General features: G+C 37.4%; 1 protein-coding gene across 2 annotated transcripts in view; it reads right to left on the reverse strand.

Annotated features, from left to right (window-relative positions):
• Positions 1-6,219: 6,219 nt before the first annotated feature.
• Positions 6,220-22,391, reverse strand: part of MACC1 (MET transcriptional regulator MACC1) — a 33,293-nt gene continuing 17,121 nt past the window's right edge. For both annotated transcript variants that reach the window (XM_010712754.3, XM_010712753.3), the window contains 4 exons: positions 20,996-21,110; positions 16,596-18,634; positions 14,751-14,939; positions 6,220-9,789 (listed from right to left, as the gene is read on the reverse strand). In XM_010712754.3, coding sequence (XP_010711056.1) covers positions 9,580-9,789; positions 14,751-14,939; positions 16,596-18,617 — 2,421 coding nt within the window. In that variant the 5' untranslated portion in view covers positions 18,618-18,634; positions 20,996-21,110 and the 3' untranslated portion in view covers positions 6,220-9,579. The remainder of the gene's footprint in view (positions 9,790-14,750; positions 14,940-16,595; positions 18,635-20,995; positions 21,111-22,391) is intronic.

Consider the following 22,391-nt stretch of genomic DNA (forward strand, 5'->3'; position numbering starts at 1 on the left):
AGAGAGAGAGAGAGAGAGAGAGAGAGAGAGAGAGAGAGAGAGAGAGAGAGAGAGAGAGAGAGAGAGAGAGAGAGAGAGAGAGAGAGAGAGAGAGAGAGAGAGAGAGAGAGAGAGAGAGAGAGAGAGAGAGGAGAGGAGAACTGTCAAACTGGAATAATAAAAATAAGAGAAGTCTGAAGACTGAGATTATGGATGCCGTTGCTAAAATATCTATAGGTACTTTGTAGGTACTGAAACCTTCTAAATTTTCCTCTGAGCCCCTCCTGCATTAATTAAGCTAATTACAAATAGTAGAACTAGCAAGATTATGCAAGCTTGATTTTGATAATTGCCTGTGCTCAGAAAGTATCGATTTCCGTGCTAATCACAGAGGAATATATTTAAGAAGTTTGTATGAGCCAAACAAAGCTAGAAAAAGGAATTTATATTTTCTCATTAATGCATGGGAACTGTGAAGCATCCTCCACTAAATGAAAAACAGGAAAAAGAAATAACTTCAGAATGATGAAGTCACCCTGTTTTTAATTAGTCTGTCATTTGAGACAATGGCTGATATTACTGTTTATTTCCATTTCAGTCAAGTTGTTTTGCAAAATTCTGGTTGGCCATAAATAATAACATCATACAGGAACTCTATAACCCCGGAATTTATTTCTCTGCCTGTTACTCTTTACTGTGCTGGCTTTTTCTTAGCATTTGTGTAAGCACTTTTGGGCTCATTGTAATCTCAGTCACATGCTGCCAGTATTTCAACAAGTACCTCCCATGAAAATGTTCCTGTGTACTGTGTAGCAATTCCGGGGTCCCTCTAATGCACAGAAAAGGAAGATAAAGAGGAAGAAAATAAGAAAATTGGAGCATTATGTTTGTTTTTGGAAACAATAAGAGTGAAAAATGATGTTTTGTGGAATGGGCCATTTAGTACAGGGAAATAGTGTGCCTTTTGGGGGCAGAGGGGTATTTCACTAGCATTTGCAAGAATACGCTCTTTAAAATGTAACTCAATGAGTAAAACTAGCAGCATACAGATGAATTTGTGTATACAACTGAGATATTTTAATAGATCCAGTGAAAACTATTACTATTGTATGTAATGAAGGTCCTGAGTATCGTTAGCTTGTACACAATTTTTAATGAGTCCCTAATGCCTTAATGAGAAAAAGAGAGGGCTAGGAGCAGTATTCTAAGCTAATGGGTGTCCACGAGGACACAGATAATTGGAGCTGAGAGGAAAAAAAAGGCCAGTACTCTATTTGAAGGCTTGTAGTTTCAAGATTTCTCCCTTAGATTAACTAGTCTGGGATGTTATTTGCCTACACCAAAAGAACCATTTTACTAGAGACAGCTTATCTGAAAATTATAGGTAAAAGAAAGATGTCTACATTGGGAGTGATCCAATTATATAGTAAAATATGAAATAATATTTCAATTAATAAGATGCAGTCAAAATTTTTGCTACTGCCCAACCTAGACGTGCATCTGACATTATCTAGAAAAGAATCTTGAATTATTTAACTGTCTTTTTTTTTTTTCAAGACAAATTTGCTGACTGGGTGCTACAGTCTCAGGTCTTACTTACAGTTGTGTCTGATGCAGACATACAGAGGTACTCTTTATCAGTGCCTTTGTCAGCCAAATATATTTTTCAGCTTTTATTTTTATTGGCCTTATGTACATTTCTAAGGCTGAAATAGAAGAACTACAGCAGTTAGGATTTCTGCAAAAACATCCTGTCTCTGAAGTCCACTCATAAGTGAACAAAAACAACTCTTACACAGTTTTACCTCATTATATTTCATGGGTTGTATTTGCAAGAGGCCTAGTCCCTCTGCCCTAAAGGTCCATCATGGGCCTTCATGTAATGTAACCCCTAAGAGGACCACCCAAAATTCAAACCCTATGTCTGAAAGCATTGTTCAAACACTTCTTGAACTGTGGCAGCTTTGTGCTGTGACCACTGCCCTGGGGAGCCTCTTCCATGCCCACCTCTGTCTGGTTAAGATCCTTTTCCTAATACTCAACATAAACCTTATTAATCATATTTTTAAATAGCACACTAATTATCAATAAGCCAGATAACTACGAAGGCTACAGTGCTCAATGAACGAGGCCTGAACTGGAGTTTGAAATGGATATATCCTTTGAGTGATATTTAAAACAATTTTTCTACCCTCACTTTGCTTCTTGTGCTTTTTCTTCACTTTCTATGTTATCCAAAAGCATCATACAAGTCTTCAAATCCTTAATGTCAAACAAACTATTGATATAATACTAATAGACAAAAATAGCAATCATCCAAGTAATAATAACATCTCTTTTTTACCCTTCTCTCCTCTTTTACCTTTCTCCTCTCTAGACATACTAGGGGAGACACAAACTATGAAAAGGGCTTGAAATGTGCTAACAGGCTGTTAATATCTTTTAGTGGTTTTAATTACAGAATATTCCATGTCCTGCATTTTGTCATATTTTCTTTCTGTGGTAAAATAATGTGACATGAATTTCAGTAGGAGTGCAATATTTCCCGTAAGTTCCATCAACATCATTTTTAGAGTCCAGCGCACTGAGTTTCTGTGCCATCAGTACTTACCTTTATGCAACTACATCTCCAAAGTATAATTCTACTTATAAAGTCCTTCAAAAGGACAAAAGCCACATGAGGATAAAGTCACTGTTAAAAACAGGAAACTGGCCTTAACTACTGTGATGTTGCTAAATTTCTTAGCTTAATTCATTAAAAATGTATAAAGTAGCAGGAAACCAAGAACCTGTGAGAATGTGTCTTTTCTCCAGAGTAAAAAATTCTCTCTCATCTTTGGCTTGTCTATAAAGACAAGAATATCACATGTCTGTGAAAGAGGAGAGCTTCACCAAGAAGGTTTTAGAGGGGTTAGCAAGCCAGGGAAGACTGGCAGTATGGGTTGCAGAAGAGTCCACATAACCAAGGTACTGTGAACATTTCTAACCAGCACCTGCTGTGGAGGACATGCAGAGACAGCTCCTACACATCACTATCTCAGCTGAACCATCTCTATTGTTTTATGGAGTAATATTTGTCCTTTATAGGCAAATAAAAATGAGGAAACAGCAAGGTCCATTTCGTTTTAGTAGTTTGACACTAGTTTGATGTCTTGACATGCTGTGTATGTAGACTGCCACTGAAGTCAGCATGTTGGCTAGAGGTCTTCAGGTCAAGAAAGAGAGCTGTGTGACAATGGGGCTTCCAACCTAAAACCTTTCTAGATTCTTGCAGGTATATGGAGCCCATTCAGATTTCTGTTTCTAGGAGATCGTCCCCTGGTAATATGACTAAGCTTTGTAATTTATTTAGGAAAATTTCCCAGCTCCCTCCTGCTTTGTAACATCTTCTTGCAGGAGCTTCAGAGCTTCAGGTGTTTTTGTTTTGTTTTGTTTTGTTTTGTTTGTTTGTTTGTTTGTTTTTTAAGATTTGATAATCCTATTTAGCAGTCTTGCAAAAAGGACTCCAGAGAGAACTTTTCAGTTACACAAAATTAGTTTTATCAGCAGCATTATTAAACCATACATTAACTGCTTTATTAAATCTCCTTTATCAATAATAGAAGCTTTTGTATGAGGGTGGCAGAGGGTGGCATTATAAAAAACAGTTTCAGACTCCAATACCAACATATCCTATTTGTGAGTAGAATTATGAAATGAGCCTTCTCATGTGAGATTTCTTTTAAAATTTGCCTCTCCTTTTTCCCCTACATTCTCCAACCCCTTTGTACTTTTCTCTCTGATCACAGAATCACAGAATCACAGAATTGTAGGGGTTGGAAGGGACCTCTAGAGATCATCGAGACCAACCCCCCTGCCAAAGCAGGTTCCCTACACCAGGTCGCACAGGTAGGCGTCCAGGCGAGACTTGAATATCTCCAGAGAAGGAGACTCCACAACCTCCCTGGGCAGCCTGTTCCAGTGCTCCATCACCCTCACTGTGAAGAAGTTCTTACGCACATTCGTGCGAAACTTCCTATGCTGCAGCTTATGTCCGTTTCCCCTCATCCTGTCTCCACGTACCACTGAAAAGAGACTGGCCTCACCACTATGGCCGCCACACCTCAGATATTTATAAACCTGGATCAGGTCCCCTCTCAGTCTTCTTTTCTCAAGGCTAAACAGACCCAGTTCACTTAGCCTTTCTTCATAGGGAAGATGCTCCAGGCCCTTCACCATCTTTGTGGCCCTCCAGGACAGGACACAGGGCTGTGCTGGATCCTGAGAGAGAAAAAGACCATGGGGCAAGTCTGACTGGGTTGCTATTTCCCTGCCTAGACTTCAGCATCCAGGTCAGAGGATGGTAGCTCCTTCCAACCAGCTGCTCTTGGCACTTGAAGCAAGGAAAGGACCAGGAAAGTGGCCATAATTATTGCAGAATAAAAGCACAAGCTATGTCCTGTATGGAGGCACAAGGGCAGTGTAAAGGAGTGTGCTGGGATGCGGTGGCCATGTAAATGTGGTAGTTATTAGAGCAGCAGGAGTGTCAGGGTGAAAGCGGGTGCATTGCCTGCTCCAGCCCCACAGCATCCAGACCAGAGTGTGGAGAATACAATGAGTGTGGGATGTGCTTCTCCCTGCTGCATTCCCACTCTCTGACTCTGCATTGTATTCAGCTGGTGGCTGTACACAGACCATCACCTCCATATGGCACTTTTTTCCATAAATTTGGCTGGGTGTCTTTTGCACCCATTTATGCATTTGTCTTCAAAAACTTCCTGTAACAACTCATTCTTCAATTCCTTGCTGTGTGAAAAGGCACTTCAGCTTATTTTTAAACCCACTGCCTGATATCTTCACTGTTATTAGACATGTGAAACAGTCATTGTTTATTCACTTCCTCCCTGTCAGTCCTGATTTTCTTTTTTCTCAACGTATTGTATTTGTCAAGGCTACATTTTAGATCTTGTTCTGAATTTACCAAGATTGTAATGCTTAAAATGCTGCAGTTGTGGAATGGAACCGAATGCCCTTTGTATTTCCCTGCTTTTTGGACTATTGTGTTGCCCTCCTTCTTCCGTGCAGGCCAGTTCATTAACATTTTAAAACCAGGGATTTAGAATGAATATGTAAATGCACTTTCCAGTCAGTATAGTAATTCCTGCCACTTAGTTTTAATTTAAAATCATGAGTGTTAATTGAGCATCGAAGATACGCAGTGTCTAAATGGACAAGGATATCCAGTAAAAATATGATTTGAGAAAAACGAGATAAATATATAATTAAATCTGAACAGTGGTATCACCTCTTTCTTCCAAATGTTCAGAAGCTTGTGCTAGTTTTGAATGGCCTTTTCAAAGATTCACCTTTTCAAACTTGCCGGCATGATTCTGCCACAGAAAGGAGCGCATTCTGGGACACATCCCTGCGAGGGGAACAGGCTGCCCTATCACCTCTGCAGCTAGCGCTGCTCTCAGCAGTTGGTTCATTCTGCTGCCTCAGGGAGTGATATAAGCCAGTTACTTCTGCTTATAAACAGACTAAAATGAGTGTACATCCATATTTTTAGCACAGAACTTTCAAATGAAGGAAAGTATCTATGGACATCACTCATTTCTCAGGTATTAACAGATCTGTAGTCTTTGACCTCTCTTTCTTGGCTTACAAAAACAACATAAAATCTGTACAATATTCCAGTGGACAACATCATCTTTCCTTGTTTATTTTGCTTAAAAATATATACTGTTAGTTTAAAAAAAAAAATAGATAACATATATACAACGGCAACACGTACAAAGAGGCACATATGTACTAAGAACAATCTTCAGGTTATTTTGAAGACTACGTCCCATACTGTCTGTAGATATTTACTGACATCAGAAGAGCTATAAAGAACAACAGTTACTACTTGCACTGGACTAACATTTTCTTTACACATCTACAATTGTAGAACTGTAGAACTTCTCCAGAGAGACGGGATGCTCTCTCACTGTAATGTGCAGAATTACTTTTACTACATGCTTTTCTGAGGGGGAAAAAATATCCAATCCTTACATTCTCTGTTGCATTATCTTTTCATCGGCATTCCTATAACTAGAACACAAACAGAACAAAATAGCAAAGCCGCCTGTTTGTATTTGGTTCAGTTGTACATATGTGATGAAGATGATAGAAAAGCAAAAAGATGAGAATGAGTCCAAAATGTTTTAAGAATATGTCTTTACAGTCAATTCAACACACACACACACACAGAAGAAAAAGAAAAAAAAAAAAACACACAAAAAAACCAGTTGCTCCTTTGGAGCTGCTTAGTATTTGCTTTATATGCCACTCAGTTTAATAAGAAAACTACTGTGAAAAATCAGTATTTTTCACAAAAGTGACTTAAAAGAGAAGCTTCCTCACCTCTTCCCATTTCTTTGGCCTCATCAGGAGAGGGTGGCTGCTGCCTTCCCTTTTCCTCCCTGGATGAGTCCACAAAAAATGTCCCTATCCAGCCCACAACCTGGAGTCTGCCCTGGGAGGTAACCCTTGCTTATATTTTAAAAGAAACTTCCCTTTTCCTATCTATACATCTAGTTAAAAAAAAAAGAAAAAAAAGTAAAACCTAAGGAACTGAGTCTTTCCCAAAACCCAAATGGAGGACCAGAAACCCATTTACTTTTTCTCTCGTGTTAATTTAGAAACACGTCACTGCAGTGTGCCATCAAATGGCACAGAGCTGAGTCGTCTCTGCACTGCAAGAACAGGAATGGCTTCTTAATTGAAAAAAAATAGCATTTCTAGTGCGAGTGGCAGCTAGACTTTCTTTACTGCTGCCCACCATGCAGCATGCCTATCCCTTAGACAGAGCTGCAGCAATTATTTTTCCAGTTTTCATTATTAGGTGAAATCATAAAGTAATTGGGTGCTCACACATTTTTCATCTGTTTAAGAACCATACCAATCCAGATGCTAGAGGAATAATGAAAGGGTCTTGTCTGCCTACACATCCAAAGGGAAATGGAACAGAAACTGGAAACAGAGGGTCATTTAAGGCAAGGCCCAGGCTTATTTTGCCTTGTCTCCTCTCAGAGAGCCATTAATCTCACCCACTTTGCAGAAATCCAGGAAGGTATGTATGCAGGCTCATGGGAAAGCTGTTTTCTCTTGACAGAGTGGGAAGAAAGGAGAAAAGGTCAAGAACAGTGTGTTTACCAGACCCATGTGCTCCTCTATGCGTGCTGCTGCTGCATGCAGCTGCTTTCATTCTCAGCTGGCATTTTGCGGTTTTGAATACTAGAGCACTAAATAAAATATGAGATTTTAATACCTATTATTTCATGTATCCAGTGTGGGATGCTAAAGTAAACAGAATATTGCGTGAGTGCACATTTCATTCATATGAGCAGAAGCTTAAAGCAGAAATGGGGAGAGCAATTAACAGCCAAAGCCCACAGTATACAGAATGTGGGGTACGGAAAAACTACAGACAGATATAAATTTCCTTTTAAAGAAATATACTTGAAAGACCAGTTGCTTAATGTTGTAAGCTAAGGAGAACACTGACTCACTAAGTCAATATTTACTAGATCTACCAGGCCAAATTCAACTCTTGTTCTAAGCAGAAACAATTTTACTGTTGTTTCACATCAATGAAAGAAACTGGCCTTGAGACCAAATCTGGAAAATGTACAAAAACCTTCATCGGGGCATGCAATGCTATGTTTAAGGATTATTTTAAATAATTTATTTTAATTTGATTTCTATTTTTTTAAATTTGTTATTTTAGTATTTCAGTTTGGCATTTTACCGATAAATAAGCACCTTTTTTCTTATCCAGCAGCACAGCAAAGCTGATAGATGCTTTTTCCCCTTTGGGGGGATTCATAACTGCAATCAGGGAAAAACAGCTGGTCTCTGCACAGAATGACAAGTTAACAAGAGAACGTGTTTTATACTTTCTTTGCAGCTCTTTTTAAAACTAGAGAAGACGAAATAGGTGCTAACAACTCAAACAACAGGAAATTCCAACAATCTATATCCTTTTTCTCCAGGTTTCATTGATAAACAAAGACAACTAATGCTCCGTAGTCTGAATCCCTCAATCTATTGCAAATCAAGAGCAAGTCCACTGAAGCCAAATGATTTGCATGCATGCTAATTCAGTCATGCCTTCATGCGTAAGGGACTTTTGTTGAGCGAGCTTTTCGGTTACTGGAGCAAGAGCTCTTTCCTCAGACTCTTCTGAGCTATGAATGCAATGGGAAAGCTTAAAGAAACGATAAAAGAAAGCAGGTTGGAAGAAAGAGGAGGGGAAGAAAAATGTTTACACATGCTATTTGGTTTTAGAATCACAAAACCTTCCTTGTTAGTAGAGATCATCTAAGAAAATAGCAGGAGCACAGATTTTTAACTGTAATGTTACTCCTTTATGATACTCCAGAAAGAATTTGGCTTTGTCTTGTCAACAAGGGATGACAGAACCCAGATTTCTTTTCTCCCAGCTGTCATGAGTATATGCTAATGTTTCTGAACGAATGTTGCTAAAGATGCTTAAAATGGCTTTAACATTTTGAAGCTTCTACTTAACTAAAATTTATTTAGAAGCTTATGATAAAAAATAATAATTGCAATCACGTTGGTTAGTCTGTAGCTATTATTCAGCCTGTATTTTCTGTATTTATAATAAACTACCTAGTAATTGCAAGACTTTTATTGATGTTTAAGTAGGGTTCTTTACAGAGCATATGACTAAGGAAAATTAATTGCTGCAAAAAAAAAAAATTCTAGAAAGCACCCTACTGCTTTTTTTTTTTTAATTATTTTTAATTTATAGCCATCACTCATATTCCTCATACAGTAAGGTAGAAAAGAATGATCAACAGAAGAGGTTATAAACAGTCTGCAGCCCTTATATCTACTAAGCCAGTCTTTCCTAATTAACAATAACAGAGGAAAAGTGTGCAAATGATCAGGACAGAGTACACCAAGAAAGCTTCCTTTATTTCTAGACACACAAAAAAATAACCCTTTTAGAGTTACATCAACAAACCAACTGACCTTGACTACTACATTGCCTGTCTCTTTTTAAGACTCCATAAAATGAACCAAAAGCTGTTTTGGAAGGAATGCACTGCACAAGCCTTTGCTTCCAAGTATAAATAACTATTGAATTACTCTTTTGGAAGAAGATTAATTTTGTCCCAGTTTAGGACAAAGAATCCTAGTTTTTCTAGGTTATCCTGTACATATTCTCTTAAAGATTTGGGACAGCTTTTAAAATGTTTTAAATATTTAGTTTTTAATGCCCCAGTGAAAATAATGTAAACATATGCCCCATGGGCTGCACTCATCCATGCACTGCTCTGTTTCTAGAACTAATTCCCACCTAGAAATAAGTGCAGTCAGAAATAGTTCCCTGTAGAAAGCCTGTAGTATTCAAGTCATTTTTGACTTCACCCTTTTCTTACTTCCTCAGTAGCTGTGAGCAAGGCCTGGCAATCTTGAATGGCTATAGCTGAGAACCATGGGACTAGACTCAACACCAGCAGCATTTAGCCCTACTCTGCAAGCTCTGTCGAAATACAGATAACAGTACAGTTTCTAGATTTTCCAAAAATGTATCTTGATAGTTTGGTTTTACTCCTCCATTCTGGAGAACGCACTTGCCCTCAAAACTTCCATGCAGTTCACAAGAATCAACACTCCAGTTAACTCTCGCCACTGTTTTGTTACTGGATTTTTCATTTTATCCAAGGCTGATTGCAGATCTTGTAAGACATCCCTGTAGCTGTCTCCATAATGGGCAGCCCACGTGTAGAGAAAGTCATATGCAGGTTTCCACATCATCTGCAAATAAGGGAGAAGTATGAGAAATCTTAATTGCAGAAACTGAACTATTGCAGAAAAAAAAAAAAAAGCAAAATCTTTGCAACAGTCAGAGAAAAGAGAAAGAAGAAAAATAATTATTTGATCCCCAGCCACACTGACATGCTTTATTATATAAGGCATATTCATTAAAAAATCCAGGAACCTTTTGTACTTCATTGATATGAAATTGCAGAATTCTCAGAGGAATAATAAGAGAAAGTTTTCATTCAGATAACTATCACAAAGTCAATACACATCTATATGTGAAAGTAAAGTTAAAGGCACAAGAGTAGAAGGAAAATGCTTTTCCCCTTGATCATTTTTGAAACATATACACCCAACAGCAATTTCCCCATTTAGAGTTTGACTTGTGCTTTTGGTGGTTAAAGCCCCACTTTGTCAAGATTCCACTGTCCCCCTATGAAGTCTGGAACGTTTAAATATAGTTCTTACCTACACAAAAATATTTTCAGGTGATATCAACAGAAAGATCTGCCTACTAATAGAGCAAAACAAAACAGAAGCAGACAAATAAAACTGCTCAAAGCGCAGGAAAATCGAAAGTTTTTATAATTAACTTCTTAAAATTAGGGCATGCTATTTTAAAAACTAAAATTAAAAATATATATGTAAGAAAAAACAAGTTACCAGTGCTCCTTATTGCAAATTAGAATATGTTTAATTATTTTATGCCTACCAAATATGAAGTAGGTCTTCCCCAGCTGTAATTTGTCATTTACCTTGTGGCATTAATGCAGATATGGAAGCATGATTCAGATACCAAGCTTGATTTGCGTCTTTCAAAGTGCTGATGTACAGAGCAAGTTTGCTTTTGTTTACAAACAGAAAGCTTGTCTTCCCATCTGCTGCTTTTGAAAATTAACTTACACAACTAGTTCCCTTTTTCTCATTGGCAACAGAGGTTTTGCAAACAAAGAGCAATTTAATTATCAGTTGTATGGATGACACACAAAGCCATAAATAAACACTTCACTTTCCTAAATAGTACTGTTCTATGGTGTTTTGAGAAAAATACACTTATCCATAGTAATAAAAGCACATGAACTGATGCATATAGATATATATAAACACACAGAAGTGACCAGAAATCATTTAATTCTAAAAGGATTTTTAAATCCTTTTCCCTTTTTTAATGGTAAAACAATTGCCATATTTCTTAAGGATAATTCAGAAGGAAATTGGTTATTTCTTCAATATCTTGTCATATGAATCTGCAATAGACAATGTAAAGCTCCACCTCCTTACTTTGAGCTCTATTTATTTGATCATTTAAGAAAACAAGTAGCTGGAGGAAATTCCTTTGCCTGTGGTTCTGAACTATCCTCCATATTTGGGCTAAGAACTCCTAACTTACTCAAATATTAACTTTACTATAGTTTCTGTCAACATCTCCCTGATCTTCTACTGCCTTTCTCCTCCATCCTTCAATGCAAAAATCCATACAATTAATCTCCCTGGTAGTATGCCTCACAGTCTGATTAGTCTGATTTCTACCTTTAGTTTAAGCCATAAGATAGTTGCCAATGCTTTGGGTGAAGTTTGTCATTTAAGCTTTTTAAGGTTCTTTATTCTTTCTTCTAGCTTGATAAGCAACATAGCCAACAAGAAAACTGGGATTTCCTGATATTCTACTGCTGGCTATGTCCTTTCTCTGTCTCCTGCTTCCTTTTCTTATAGCCTGCTGGACCAGGCTATTTGAAAGATTAGGGGACAGCCCTTCTCTGGCAATCCTTACTAGTATGCAAAAAGACAGGGAGTATTAAAAGATGCTATGCTTTGACTTACATTGAAGGTCAGTCTGACACTGCACAATCAGAGAATTGCCTAAAACACAAACCGTGCTTTCCTCAAGTGATGTTTTTTTTTTTTTTGCAGGACGAAAGAAAACTGTAGACAATCAGAAACTTTATGAACTGATCATCTGTAATGCAACGAGGCAGTAACCCACATGTTCATCACACCTAACTAATACTGCAGACCAGGCTTCTGAGGTAGGTCCTTCTCCACAATCACACACTCTAACGCAACAGCTAAACTAAATCAGGTTTGACACTGCTGAATTTCAACAAAGCAGAATTTTAAGGCAAACTATTAAATCACTGCAGCATGCTGGGCAAATCACATCTCAGCTACGCGCCTGGTTTTTCCCTCTGCTCCCACTACCTCTGCTGAGTAGATAATAATGATACCTACGTTCTCCATAAAGTGGTTTGGAATCTACTGATGAAAAGCACTTCAAAAGCAAGGCATCAATTGTATGCACCTCAATTTGTCTTTGTGATCATCCGAGAGAAGATTTCTCCCATTAAGAAAAATACTCCAATTAGAAATAGAAACATTTTTTGGCCAATCAATCCTTGTGATGGAGAATAGTCCTTGATTAATGAATTGGTTAATGTTTTCAGACAATAGTAATTAGTAATTAGTCAGAATCATTACTCCTTCAACTTTTCTTATTTTTTCACTTACATACCAACAACTACTATCAACAAAAAAAAGCCATTTCAATTGGTAAACTCCAGGATAAGATTATTTTAATGGTGTTTCTTTTGTAGCTTCTAAGTAAACATGACGAACAGCAACCATTCTGAAGTAAATAATCAGACTAACACTAGCCTGGTAAAAATCATGGGGTCTTTCCCACACAGGTATGAATTTACACTGTGTTAGCTATATTCATTTTGCATCCCACATAGGCACTCCCACTGAAGATAAACAAGAAATTTTATAAGCAGAGTACTGTTTTCTGAATACAGAGGTTCAATTCACTAGACCACTGAGAAGTTCAGAGATCTGTTACTGGCTTTATATAATAGATATATGTAGAACTTGACTGTACTATCTTCAGTCATAAGATGATGTCATGGGAAGGTGGAGAATCTTGTAGGTGGTTTATTATACTATGATTTATATTAGGTGGGAATGTACATAGATGGATATATAATACCTATATATTTGAGGCAAAGTAAATATGTATATAACAAAGTAAATATCATATATATGTGCGTGTATATACATTGTACACATGCTGAAAGAAGTGTTTTAAGATTATGTTGATTCTACTGTCTGGTAGCTAAGGAAGGATTTCCAAATACCGTGGAGGCCAGTGGAGACACACATTGCTCAGGTATAATAAGCTCTATAATTCTCGCTCAAGAGAGCTGTGATTTTGTCAAACAAAGGAAGCTTAGCAAGTAAAACAAAAGTCTAAGAAGTTAGACAAGACACTACAAAAGTTAAAAATGGAAGTGACAGTCATTCACACACTAGTGCAAAAATAGAGCTAATAACAAGGTGACTTTTTTCCCACTGGAAAGAGAGCAGTAGTCAAGCAACTGGTAGAGTTTCATAATAACAAAAACTTTAAGGAGAAATGCACATCCATGCACAAGTAATGTGTCCAGAACAACCAAACAAAGCAAAGCCTTGAAATATCTCAAAGAGAATAGTAAGATTAGTGGAGCAGGAAATGTTTTCGAGAAGAAATGATAGAATTTTGCAGTAAATGAAGAACACTGTATGTGAATCAAAATGTGCATCTGAGTCAAATATGGGTCTGGAGCTGGAGCAGGGCATTCAGAGTGAGTAAGAATCGGTGGTTAATGATCAGAGCAGAAATCTCTTGACGGTAATCATAACGCAGATAAGACTGAGATTAAAGATTCAATGGAATTAGGTTGTAGAAAGGAAAATATGCTCAACAGGAATAAGGGAGAATCAGCTACAGGGAAAGAAAAAGGAAGAAAGAATATCTTGAGCTGCTGTGAAGGCATGAATGGCAAATAGAAGCAATTTGTTAGGTACCAAGAAGTGACAGAAAAGGGATTCAGATTGGATAATGTGCATTACCTGCAATAATCAGAGGATATTACAGGCAAATGGAGAGTCAATCCTGAATGCCAAAGTCCAAACAGAAAAGTCACATTGAGCAACATTCAGTGATATACTTAAGAGAATGTTCAATGTTAAACCCAGTCTGAGAACTATCAGTTGTTGGCACATAACTCTGTAGGATACAGTGGATATAGAAAGCAGAGAAATGTAGGAAGAAAGTTGGCTGCCCAGGCTAAGGTGTGTCAGGAATATAGGCTGGCCCTCAACTCAGAGGTTTGGGCATGAGGCCAACCTAAGTCTTATGACATATCTGTCACATTGCATGGATGCTATGGATACCTCTGAGCATCTTCAAATAGCACTAGAGATATACTTAGGTGCCTAAATTGCCTCTTGACTGTATACACACTAAAATACATCTGAGAGGACAACTTGACTTTTATTTAGAAGTCATACTTCTATTTAACCAGAGTGCTTTTACAACAAATATGAGCTACATGGCAAACCATCCAATTAAAACAGGGTTTGCCATGTTTGTATAAAAGGACAGAGGTGGAATTGGTGTAAGAGATTGCCTTGTCTGAGTTTGATGGTGACAAATTTGACACAGACGAAGAAGAGGGAAGTATAGTAGAATTAAGCTTGTTCTCAGTGGAGAGAAAAAAAGCTGTACTAAAGGTGATTTGAAGGGGCTCACTGCAAGAACTGGATGGTCTTCCTTACTGCAACTGAAATGACAGCAGCTGGGAAAGAGAAAGAGAGGAGTGAGCAAGACTAAAAATGAGATGGCAAGTCAATAAGGGATAGAAAGTGGCCCTTGGGATGGAAAGTAAAGATTTGAAACTCAAGATAGAGAGATACCTGGATCTCTGCAGCAAATTAATTTGGCACAACACTCTACAACTGGCCTCAAAGGAAAATCTAAATAATTGTAAACAAAACTTGATGAGAATTTCTTGCCCTGAAGAGATTACAAACTAAATACAGAGGCAGTAACTATAAAAGGAAAAAATTACACACAACAAGGAAGAAGAAAGGTCCCTGGAAAGGAGCAAGCGTGCACACTGCATTACCCAGAACTTTACCTCCAGAGCCACTGCTCCACTTTTCCCTTGATGGGGTACCTCATAAGCCTCTATTTGCTGCTTCGTGAGTCGGGCTAGTTTCTCTGCGAGCTCCCGCCAGTATTTGCCAAGTTTCACAGCCGATGTCAAAATGATGGTGTCCTGGGTAAGACGGGCCACTAATCCCTGGCAATCTATTTTCAAAAGTGCCTGCAACAATCATTTTCATTAATGTCCCTTTGAAAAGGAACTTCCTACAAACATCATTATCATTTGTCTTCAAAGCACCAGTCTACATTTTTAAGCTGACAAATATTTTTCCAATAAAACTGCATTGCCCATAATTTCATAGGAAAGCTCCCCACAAGCTTAAGAAAAAATTAGGCTGGCATTCAGCTGCTTCAGCGTTCTGGTGTCACATGGATATTGCCCAGCTAAGGGATCCTGAAGGCAAAATATTTTTGTACAACAAAAATATCTGGGCTATCAAATTATCCTAGAGTACGACATGGAACTTAAAACTGAAACTAAAGTACTGTTGCACTAAGATGTGGTCCTTAGCCTACTGCTTTTCTAGAACACTGATTACCCTGGCCAGCACCCTTTGATTTATTCCTCTCATATAATGGAAAATTTGCCAATCATCACACAGAAATGTGAAAATGAAAGTCCCCATGCCAAATGATCTTTCAAGAGCAAGTGAATTAACATGTTTCCAGGAGCAAAGTCCTGAAAGGCTGCATTCTCATTTCTTACTTATTTCCTCAAGAGCTAATGAGAAAATGGGTAGCGGTTATTAATTTTTTTAACAGAAAGATGTTCCACAGAAAATATTGGCTTGACAGAACAATATCAAGAACGAAAACCAGAAAAGTTCCTCGGTGTTCAGATACTGATTTTTTTATACAATAGCAAGCTTTTTGCCTGAAAACAGCTACTTGTATATTTTAGTTGAAAATGTTCCATAGAAATCCTAATTGAAACAGTACAAATTTTGGTAGGTAAGATCTTGTCTAGTGTAGCTTATCAAAAAATAGTCAATAAGGATACAAAATTCTCCCATACTAGTGCCCAACTAGAATAATATACTGAAGTCACTCTACTGAGAAATAGTAGTATATAGTACCAACACCCTTTACACTTTAGCAAAGTGGACTGCCCCTTTGCTGCCATCTGTCACATGGTAATAAAATGGATTTTATTAATGGAATATTGCCAGGAAAGTTCAACTTTTACTGCCATACCACCAACATCTTCCTCTGACTTTATGGGCCAACATAATAAAATAGGAGGCATTACTTTCAGGCCAGCCCTCATATAAATTGCTACCACAGAAAATAAATTCTAAAATATTTTTGATGTTTTCCTTCTGCAGCTACAACACTGAAACTGTCAAATGTGGACTGAAAATCTTGTCTTCAACAAACAGGTAGGTCACAGTTCCCTTGCTTTAAAAATATAATGAATCTTAGACATGCATCTTATGGCAGAAATGCTATAACAGTTCTCCCACTGTGTGGTTATTAATTGCTTCTAATTAGGACTGTGAATTGCTTAGGTAAATAATTTACTATTGATTTGTGACAGTGACAAAAGACAAAACTACTTCAACCATGACCTGTCAACATACTACATGAGCAAGATTTCTGGTATGTTTACAGAATGCTATTTAAAATAAATGAATTAAAGTATTATTTTTCGTAAGAGTCTGGAGGCATTTACCATCTATAATTATCTGCAAAAGTATGTTCAGGCTTGTAAAGGTTCCTGTGAAGGTATAGGACAACATTTTCTTGTTCATGTTACTACTGACTAGCCTCCTGGCAATGCATTCCCAACAACCAAGTTAGTTCATGCAATACTTACAATAATGAGCTCATAAAGGAATAGTCTCTTTTTTTTGTTAGCATGGCAGTCTTCCTTTAGCCTCTTTACAACATGCGCAACTCTGTCTGATTCTTTATCACCATGTACCTCATTAAAGTCATCCAAAGATATATGTGAATATCCTAGCACCTCAGCCAAAGCTCTCCAGTCATAAACACTCTCTGATACTGTAGATAAAACTACTGAGTAGATGTAAGTCAGTTTTTTAAATGGCAATGTAATCTGTTCAACAAGATTCCTGGTTGTCAGTTCGCTGTCAGTTGTGTCCATAGCTTGCTCTTTAGAAATCACTTTTATGTTTTTACAGTGTACAAGACCAATCTTTCTTCTGAGAACTCCTACATACCACTCTTTTATCTTAGCTTGTCCAATGGCTTTTACTTTATCTTCACCAAGAAGTGCTATTGTGTCTCCTTTAAAATATTCCAGCAAGTAGTCAATTTTATTTTGACGTAGCACAGTTTTCAAAGCTACTCCATAAGTATTAACATTCAAAATTTTGTCTTGAAACTTTGGGTATTTAACTGTTGGTATTAAAAGCAAAGGTGCAGACTTGATTTCTTTGCGTTTTTGTAAGCGCTGTGGCCTACTGATAATTCCACTTAATTTTGGAGCTGGATCAGGAGTCGTAACATGGAATTGTGTTATTTGTCTACTTTTTGAGACTTTAATCTGAACAAGAAAAACAAAGAAATGCATCTCCCTACATCCTAGCATGGAAAACAGGAATTGCTGGCGGACCATTTCACCAGTTTTCAGTTCCTCCTCTTTAATATTTTTGCCTTCGTCTTCCACTTTCACTTCAAAATCTGGATCACAGGATACCAAAGAAATGTTTAGATCTTGGGGCTTGTCAAGCAGAAATGTATGTTTTCCCCACAGCTGAAACACTACAGGGGGCATATTTTTCCCTCCTTTTTTTATATCACAAATAGTAAGTTTTCCTGGAATGTAGTTATGACCAAACACTGCAAAAACTGCTGTAAAAGATGGATGAATATACTTGGGACCATAAATTCCAACTGAGACAGTTCTATGAATGTAGTCCCAGACGTTAGTGGCTGGAGGCTGGAGTTTGTTTGCCTGTACTGCAATCACTGTATACATCACGTGACTTAGGTCTGATAGCTTCACTTGTATAGTGTCTTGGTAAGTGTAGCAATTCTCTAGCTTCTTAAAAGGCCCTTCTTTATCAAGACTAAAAAAACACATAATATCACTCATAACTTGACTGAGAGGATCATTCTTCACTTTAGCTGCAACTTTCACTTCTAGGAAAATAGCTTCCTTCGTGTTGAGGTTGCTCAATGTAAGTTCTATCAGAGGACTTACAGTGCTAGACAGCTCATTATTAAATGACGATGGAGGGTTAAGGATAGCCCTTAAACCAACTTCTTGGAACTCTCCAGGTAATACATGACCTACAGGGACGTGAACATTGATATCAGAGTCAGGTAGCTGTACTGAACCCCCTTCATGATTCAGTTTACAAACTACATGAATGTCTGCAGCTTGCGTCTGTGCCCATCCAGGACTATGGCTCATGGCTTCTAAATCTAGGCAAGACCGAGTGAGTTGTCGGTGACTCAACCAAGCCATTTTGTAGGCTTCACGGTCAATTTGAAGGCATGTCATGTCAGAAACTGTAGTTTTTTGAAGCGTTGGCTTATGAGGATTAGATCTTCGGATATCAATAATATCCAAGAAGTCAGAGACACTCTTGGATCGTCCAGACCTTCTTGTTGAGCTCTTTCTTAGAAGACAGTCAATATTTAGCTCATCTCCTGAGGAAGCCAAAGAATCCCTGTCGCTAGAAACTTTAGAGAACAAATAGGACTTTTCTTTCAAAACAGAAAAGTATTTATTGTTTTCATTTCGATTGGAAGCAGCTATGTCATGTACAAAAGGATTGGAGGATGACAGTTCATTCCAGAAAGGGTTAGTCTTGGAAATAGTATAGGTATGTTTGAACAGATCAGACCACTCAATATCCAAATCCATTTTGCTTTCATTGACGTCTGTTTAAGAGAAGAAAAGAAAAAAAAATAACCACCAAGTATTTCCTAGATCACAGAAACTTGAGACATTCCATTAGTTTCCAACCAACACTCTTAAAATGATGACAGGTGTCCAAATTTATCATCTTAAAATGCATATGGATCAAATTGTCAAGGGATATATTCGTATGTTTTTACTTCAGATCATTAAAGAGTATCAATATTGACTATCAATGCTTTTAAGTAGCATTAAGAATTTTTCATTAATAATAATAGCACTAACAAATCAGCACTGAAAGATGTTAAAAATCTTCTGCAAAGTTCTGATTACTATGAACAAGAAATGTTAATTAGTATTAAGCATGCTAAAATCCCATAAGGTTTAAGCCACTACATTTCAGTAATCCTTGGTCTCCTACAAAATTCTATGAGTTTCTTTCTTTTGTGAATATCTCTATGCAAAAATTAAGCAACCACTGTTTCATTTTTCAGACACTGTGAACAGTATGGATTCCTTCTCATGTTAGAGCACGTGTATTTAATTGATGTCAGCACTCTTACAATTTATCTCAGTGTGAGTGGAATTTGTTCTACCAGCTTTTCTTTTAAAAATTCATTAGTATAATCTATGATTTTTTTACAGTTTGAAATTCAGAAAGAAATTATTTTGTGGCAAATAGTTTTTCTGAGATTGCATTTAAATAGAATAATAGAATCCTAGAATCATTCAGATTCAGAAAGACTATTGAGATCATCTAGTCCAACCTTCAGTAAACAAATAAATAGTAAATAAAATGTAAATAGACAAATAAAGCTATATAATTGATATTTAAATGTGTTTTTATAAGAATACTCATCATTAACTTCTATTTGCTGTGACTATAAAATGCCCTAATATTTTATATTAATAACAGTTCACAAAAGATGGCTTATATTTTGATCAACTCACACTTCCTGCAACAGTCTCTTTTTCAATAAGGGTTTCTGTCACTAGTAGTTTGTCACTATTCTATACAGAGGTTATAGCATCCTTTCTTTGCACTTGCTTAAAATCCTATAAGGGATTTTAATTTTAGAGGTAAAACTCAGCATTTCTATTCATTCAGCATGTCTATATTCTTCATTATTACACTTCCCATAGAAGTTTTCAAGGTTATTAATTATTGCTGAAGCACAGGAATGGCAGTGCACTCAGCCAAAAAAAGAACTGAAACTGTACTTTTCAGTTCCAATTTTTCGTGAACTGTGACAAAAAGCCTGAACAGTGAAATTTTTCCACAGTTCCAGTAAAATCCCAAATGAGAAGAACCAAAATGGAAATTATCTGTTCTTAGCTGCCCATCTGGAAGGCTCTAGCATTGTCTCAACCAGACTCTTTGAAAGGAGCTGCCAGCAGGAACAAGCGCAAGGCCACCAGACTGGCTGCTCAATCACCAATTGGCCTTTCATTTCTGTCCAGTGTCCAAAAGCTTTCCCTGCATTTCAATGCTATTACAGTAGAAACATCACATTAAAAAATATAATAATAATATCTGAAGTAAAATTCTATAAATTTATATATTATATATATATACATATGTTTATGTCCTAGACTCCATCTTCTTAAGTGGTATGTTTCCACAGAAGTCTAAGCAGAAAGCTCTGACAGAGCTCATTTTGTTAGGGTGGAGTCTTTCGCATACTAAGCTAGCAGTACAAGTTACCGAAGTGCAGTAGGTTGGCAAGGAAATCATTCCTACCCCCCAGCTTGTACAGCTGGGTGAAGCTGTGCCATTAGTCATATCTGTAATTGGACAAAAATTAAGAGGTCTACCTTTTGAAAGGGAATATTACCTCAACTTTTGGTTTAAAATAACAGTGAGATTAAAGTAACTCTGGTTTTAACTCAAATTAACGGATGACATTCAATCCAAAGTTTTCTACAGTCCAAAACTCAAGTTGTTAAGCTAGGCTAATGTCAAAATTCCCTTTTCAGATTTCTGGTATTTTAAAGAAACCCTAAATTAATGAAGTTTGGTTAAGACTTCTCTCTTCTCCCCCCATCTCCATCCCCAAGAGCACACCCTAAATAGCACTTATTCATATGAGGATAATGGTTCCTCCTAACCTGACTGAACCATATTTGCCATGACAGGGAACTTCTTTTATGCTGGCAAGTTTCTCCTAGGGGACAGTGAGATAAAACCTGTACTCTGACTCCAAGGACAGCCATTATGGTTTAAGCTGACAAAACACAAGTAATACAAGAAAAACAAACAAACAATACAACTGTTGTACAGGGATTTAGAGGGTAGCTGTAGCTCTTAACACTATCAAAAGTTTTGTAGAAGTACAGGCTTGAGGAGGACAGCCTTAATCGAGAAAACAGCAGTAGAGGCATACTGTAAGTGGCTGAAGGTATCCGGTCATCCACATCAATCAGAGCGCCCTCTGACCTGCTCCGCGGAATCTCTGAGTTATGGAGGGAGGCTGTTCCACTACTGGAAGCATTTTCCTCCTAGGAAACAGTTGAATGTGTAAAACATTAGCAAGCTGCAAAAGAGGAAACTGTTGAAGAATAGTTGAGTTTTGCTCCTGCGATAGAATAAACGAAAAAACTTTGTAAGTGACATTATGGTTTAATTTATGGAGTTTGCCCGAGAGCACTGCGGTCCTGAGTGAGTCTCACTGTCTAATTTACAGCAAAAGCACCAGATGTAACAGCTACAGTACAGTGCAGCACCCCAGCAATTGGGGAAAACAAACAAATCACATAATTAAATGTCTTGCAAGTAGAAGTGAGCCAATTATACAGTAATTTCCATTATGAGTGTCTTGTATAAAAACTTTATAAAAATAATAATAAACATCTCAATTCCTATTTTCAGTTAAACTTGACAAGAAACTTTGAAGGAGAAGATCTAGGTCTGCTCATTCCTCTGTCAAGTAACATGGAACATTTCCAGCCCTATACTGTTGTAAATGACGCTAGTAAAACCATTAAGACACATGGAATTTTAAAAATAAATAAATAAATAAAGGGAAAGGGACGGGGAAAACCACAGATTTTTTGTGGTGCATCCACAGGATATAGCAACAGTTAGCTTTGTACAGGACTCTAAAGTACTACAGCCTGCCACTTCAACAGAAATTGCAGCCCTCAGATCGTGTTTTTATTGTGATTAAAAAGAGGAAAAAAATGCCTTGGGGAAGGTTTTGCTGTGGTTATTAAAAAAAAAATAAATCAATCAATTCCAGTAGGTGAATTATGGGAAAAAAGAAGTACGCCTTATACTAGAAAATTACTGAATGAGAAACTGGAAGCTGGATGACTGTTTCAATTGTGCACAGTGCAATGGCTAAAGATGTGATTTTTTTCCACTGCAGATGTAACTCGGTACCTTTTATTCTTACAACAATGGCTACCTTCAGCAAATGGCCATCTGATCAGATGCTGATTTGCACTCAGGCAGGATGGAAGGCTGATGTCAGGCTAAGGCTGACAGCTAGCCAGTGGCTTTGCTGTCATGGGGCTGCACGCACTTTAACGTTCCTGCTATCAGAAATCTCAGCCTTCAGCTTTAGAAAGGCTGATTTCAGATAACAGTGGAAACTTGCCTCCAACACTCATAGTTTGTAGCTTCTGCTGTTAATGACATACCAAAATCAAATCTAAAATGCCTCTTTTACCCCGACACTGTAATTCCAACAGCTGACATCGCATATGTGTATAAAATTATCACCATCTGCTGTAAAGGGCAGTATCTTTGATAATGTATCTGCTTTCCTACAGAGTAAA

This window comes from Meleagris gallopavo, chromosome 6 (genome assembly GCF_000146605.3).
Source record: "Meleagris gallopavo isolate NT-WF06-2002-E0010 breed Aviagen turkey brand Nicholas breeding stock chromosome 6, Turkey_5.1, whole genome shotgun sequence".
NCBI classification, from domain to species: Eukaryota; Metazoa; Chordata; class Aves; order Galliformes; family Phasianidae; genus Meleagris; species Meleagris gallopavo.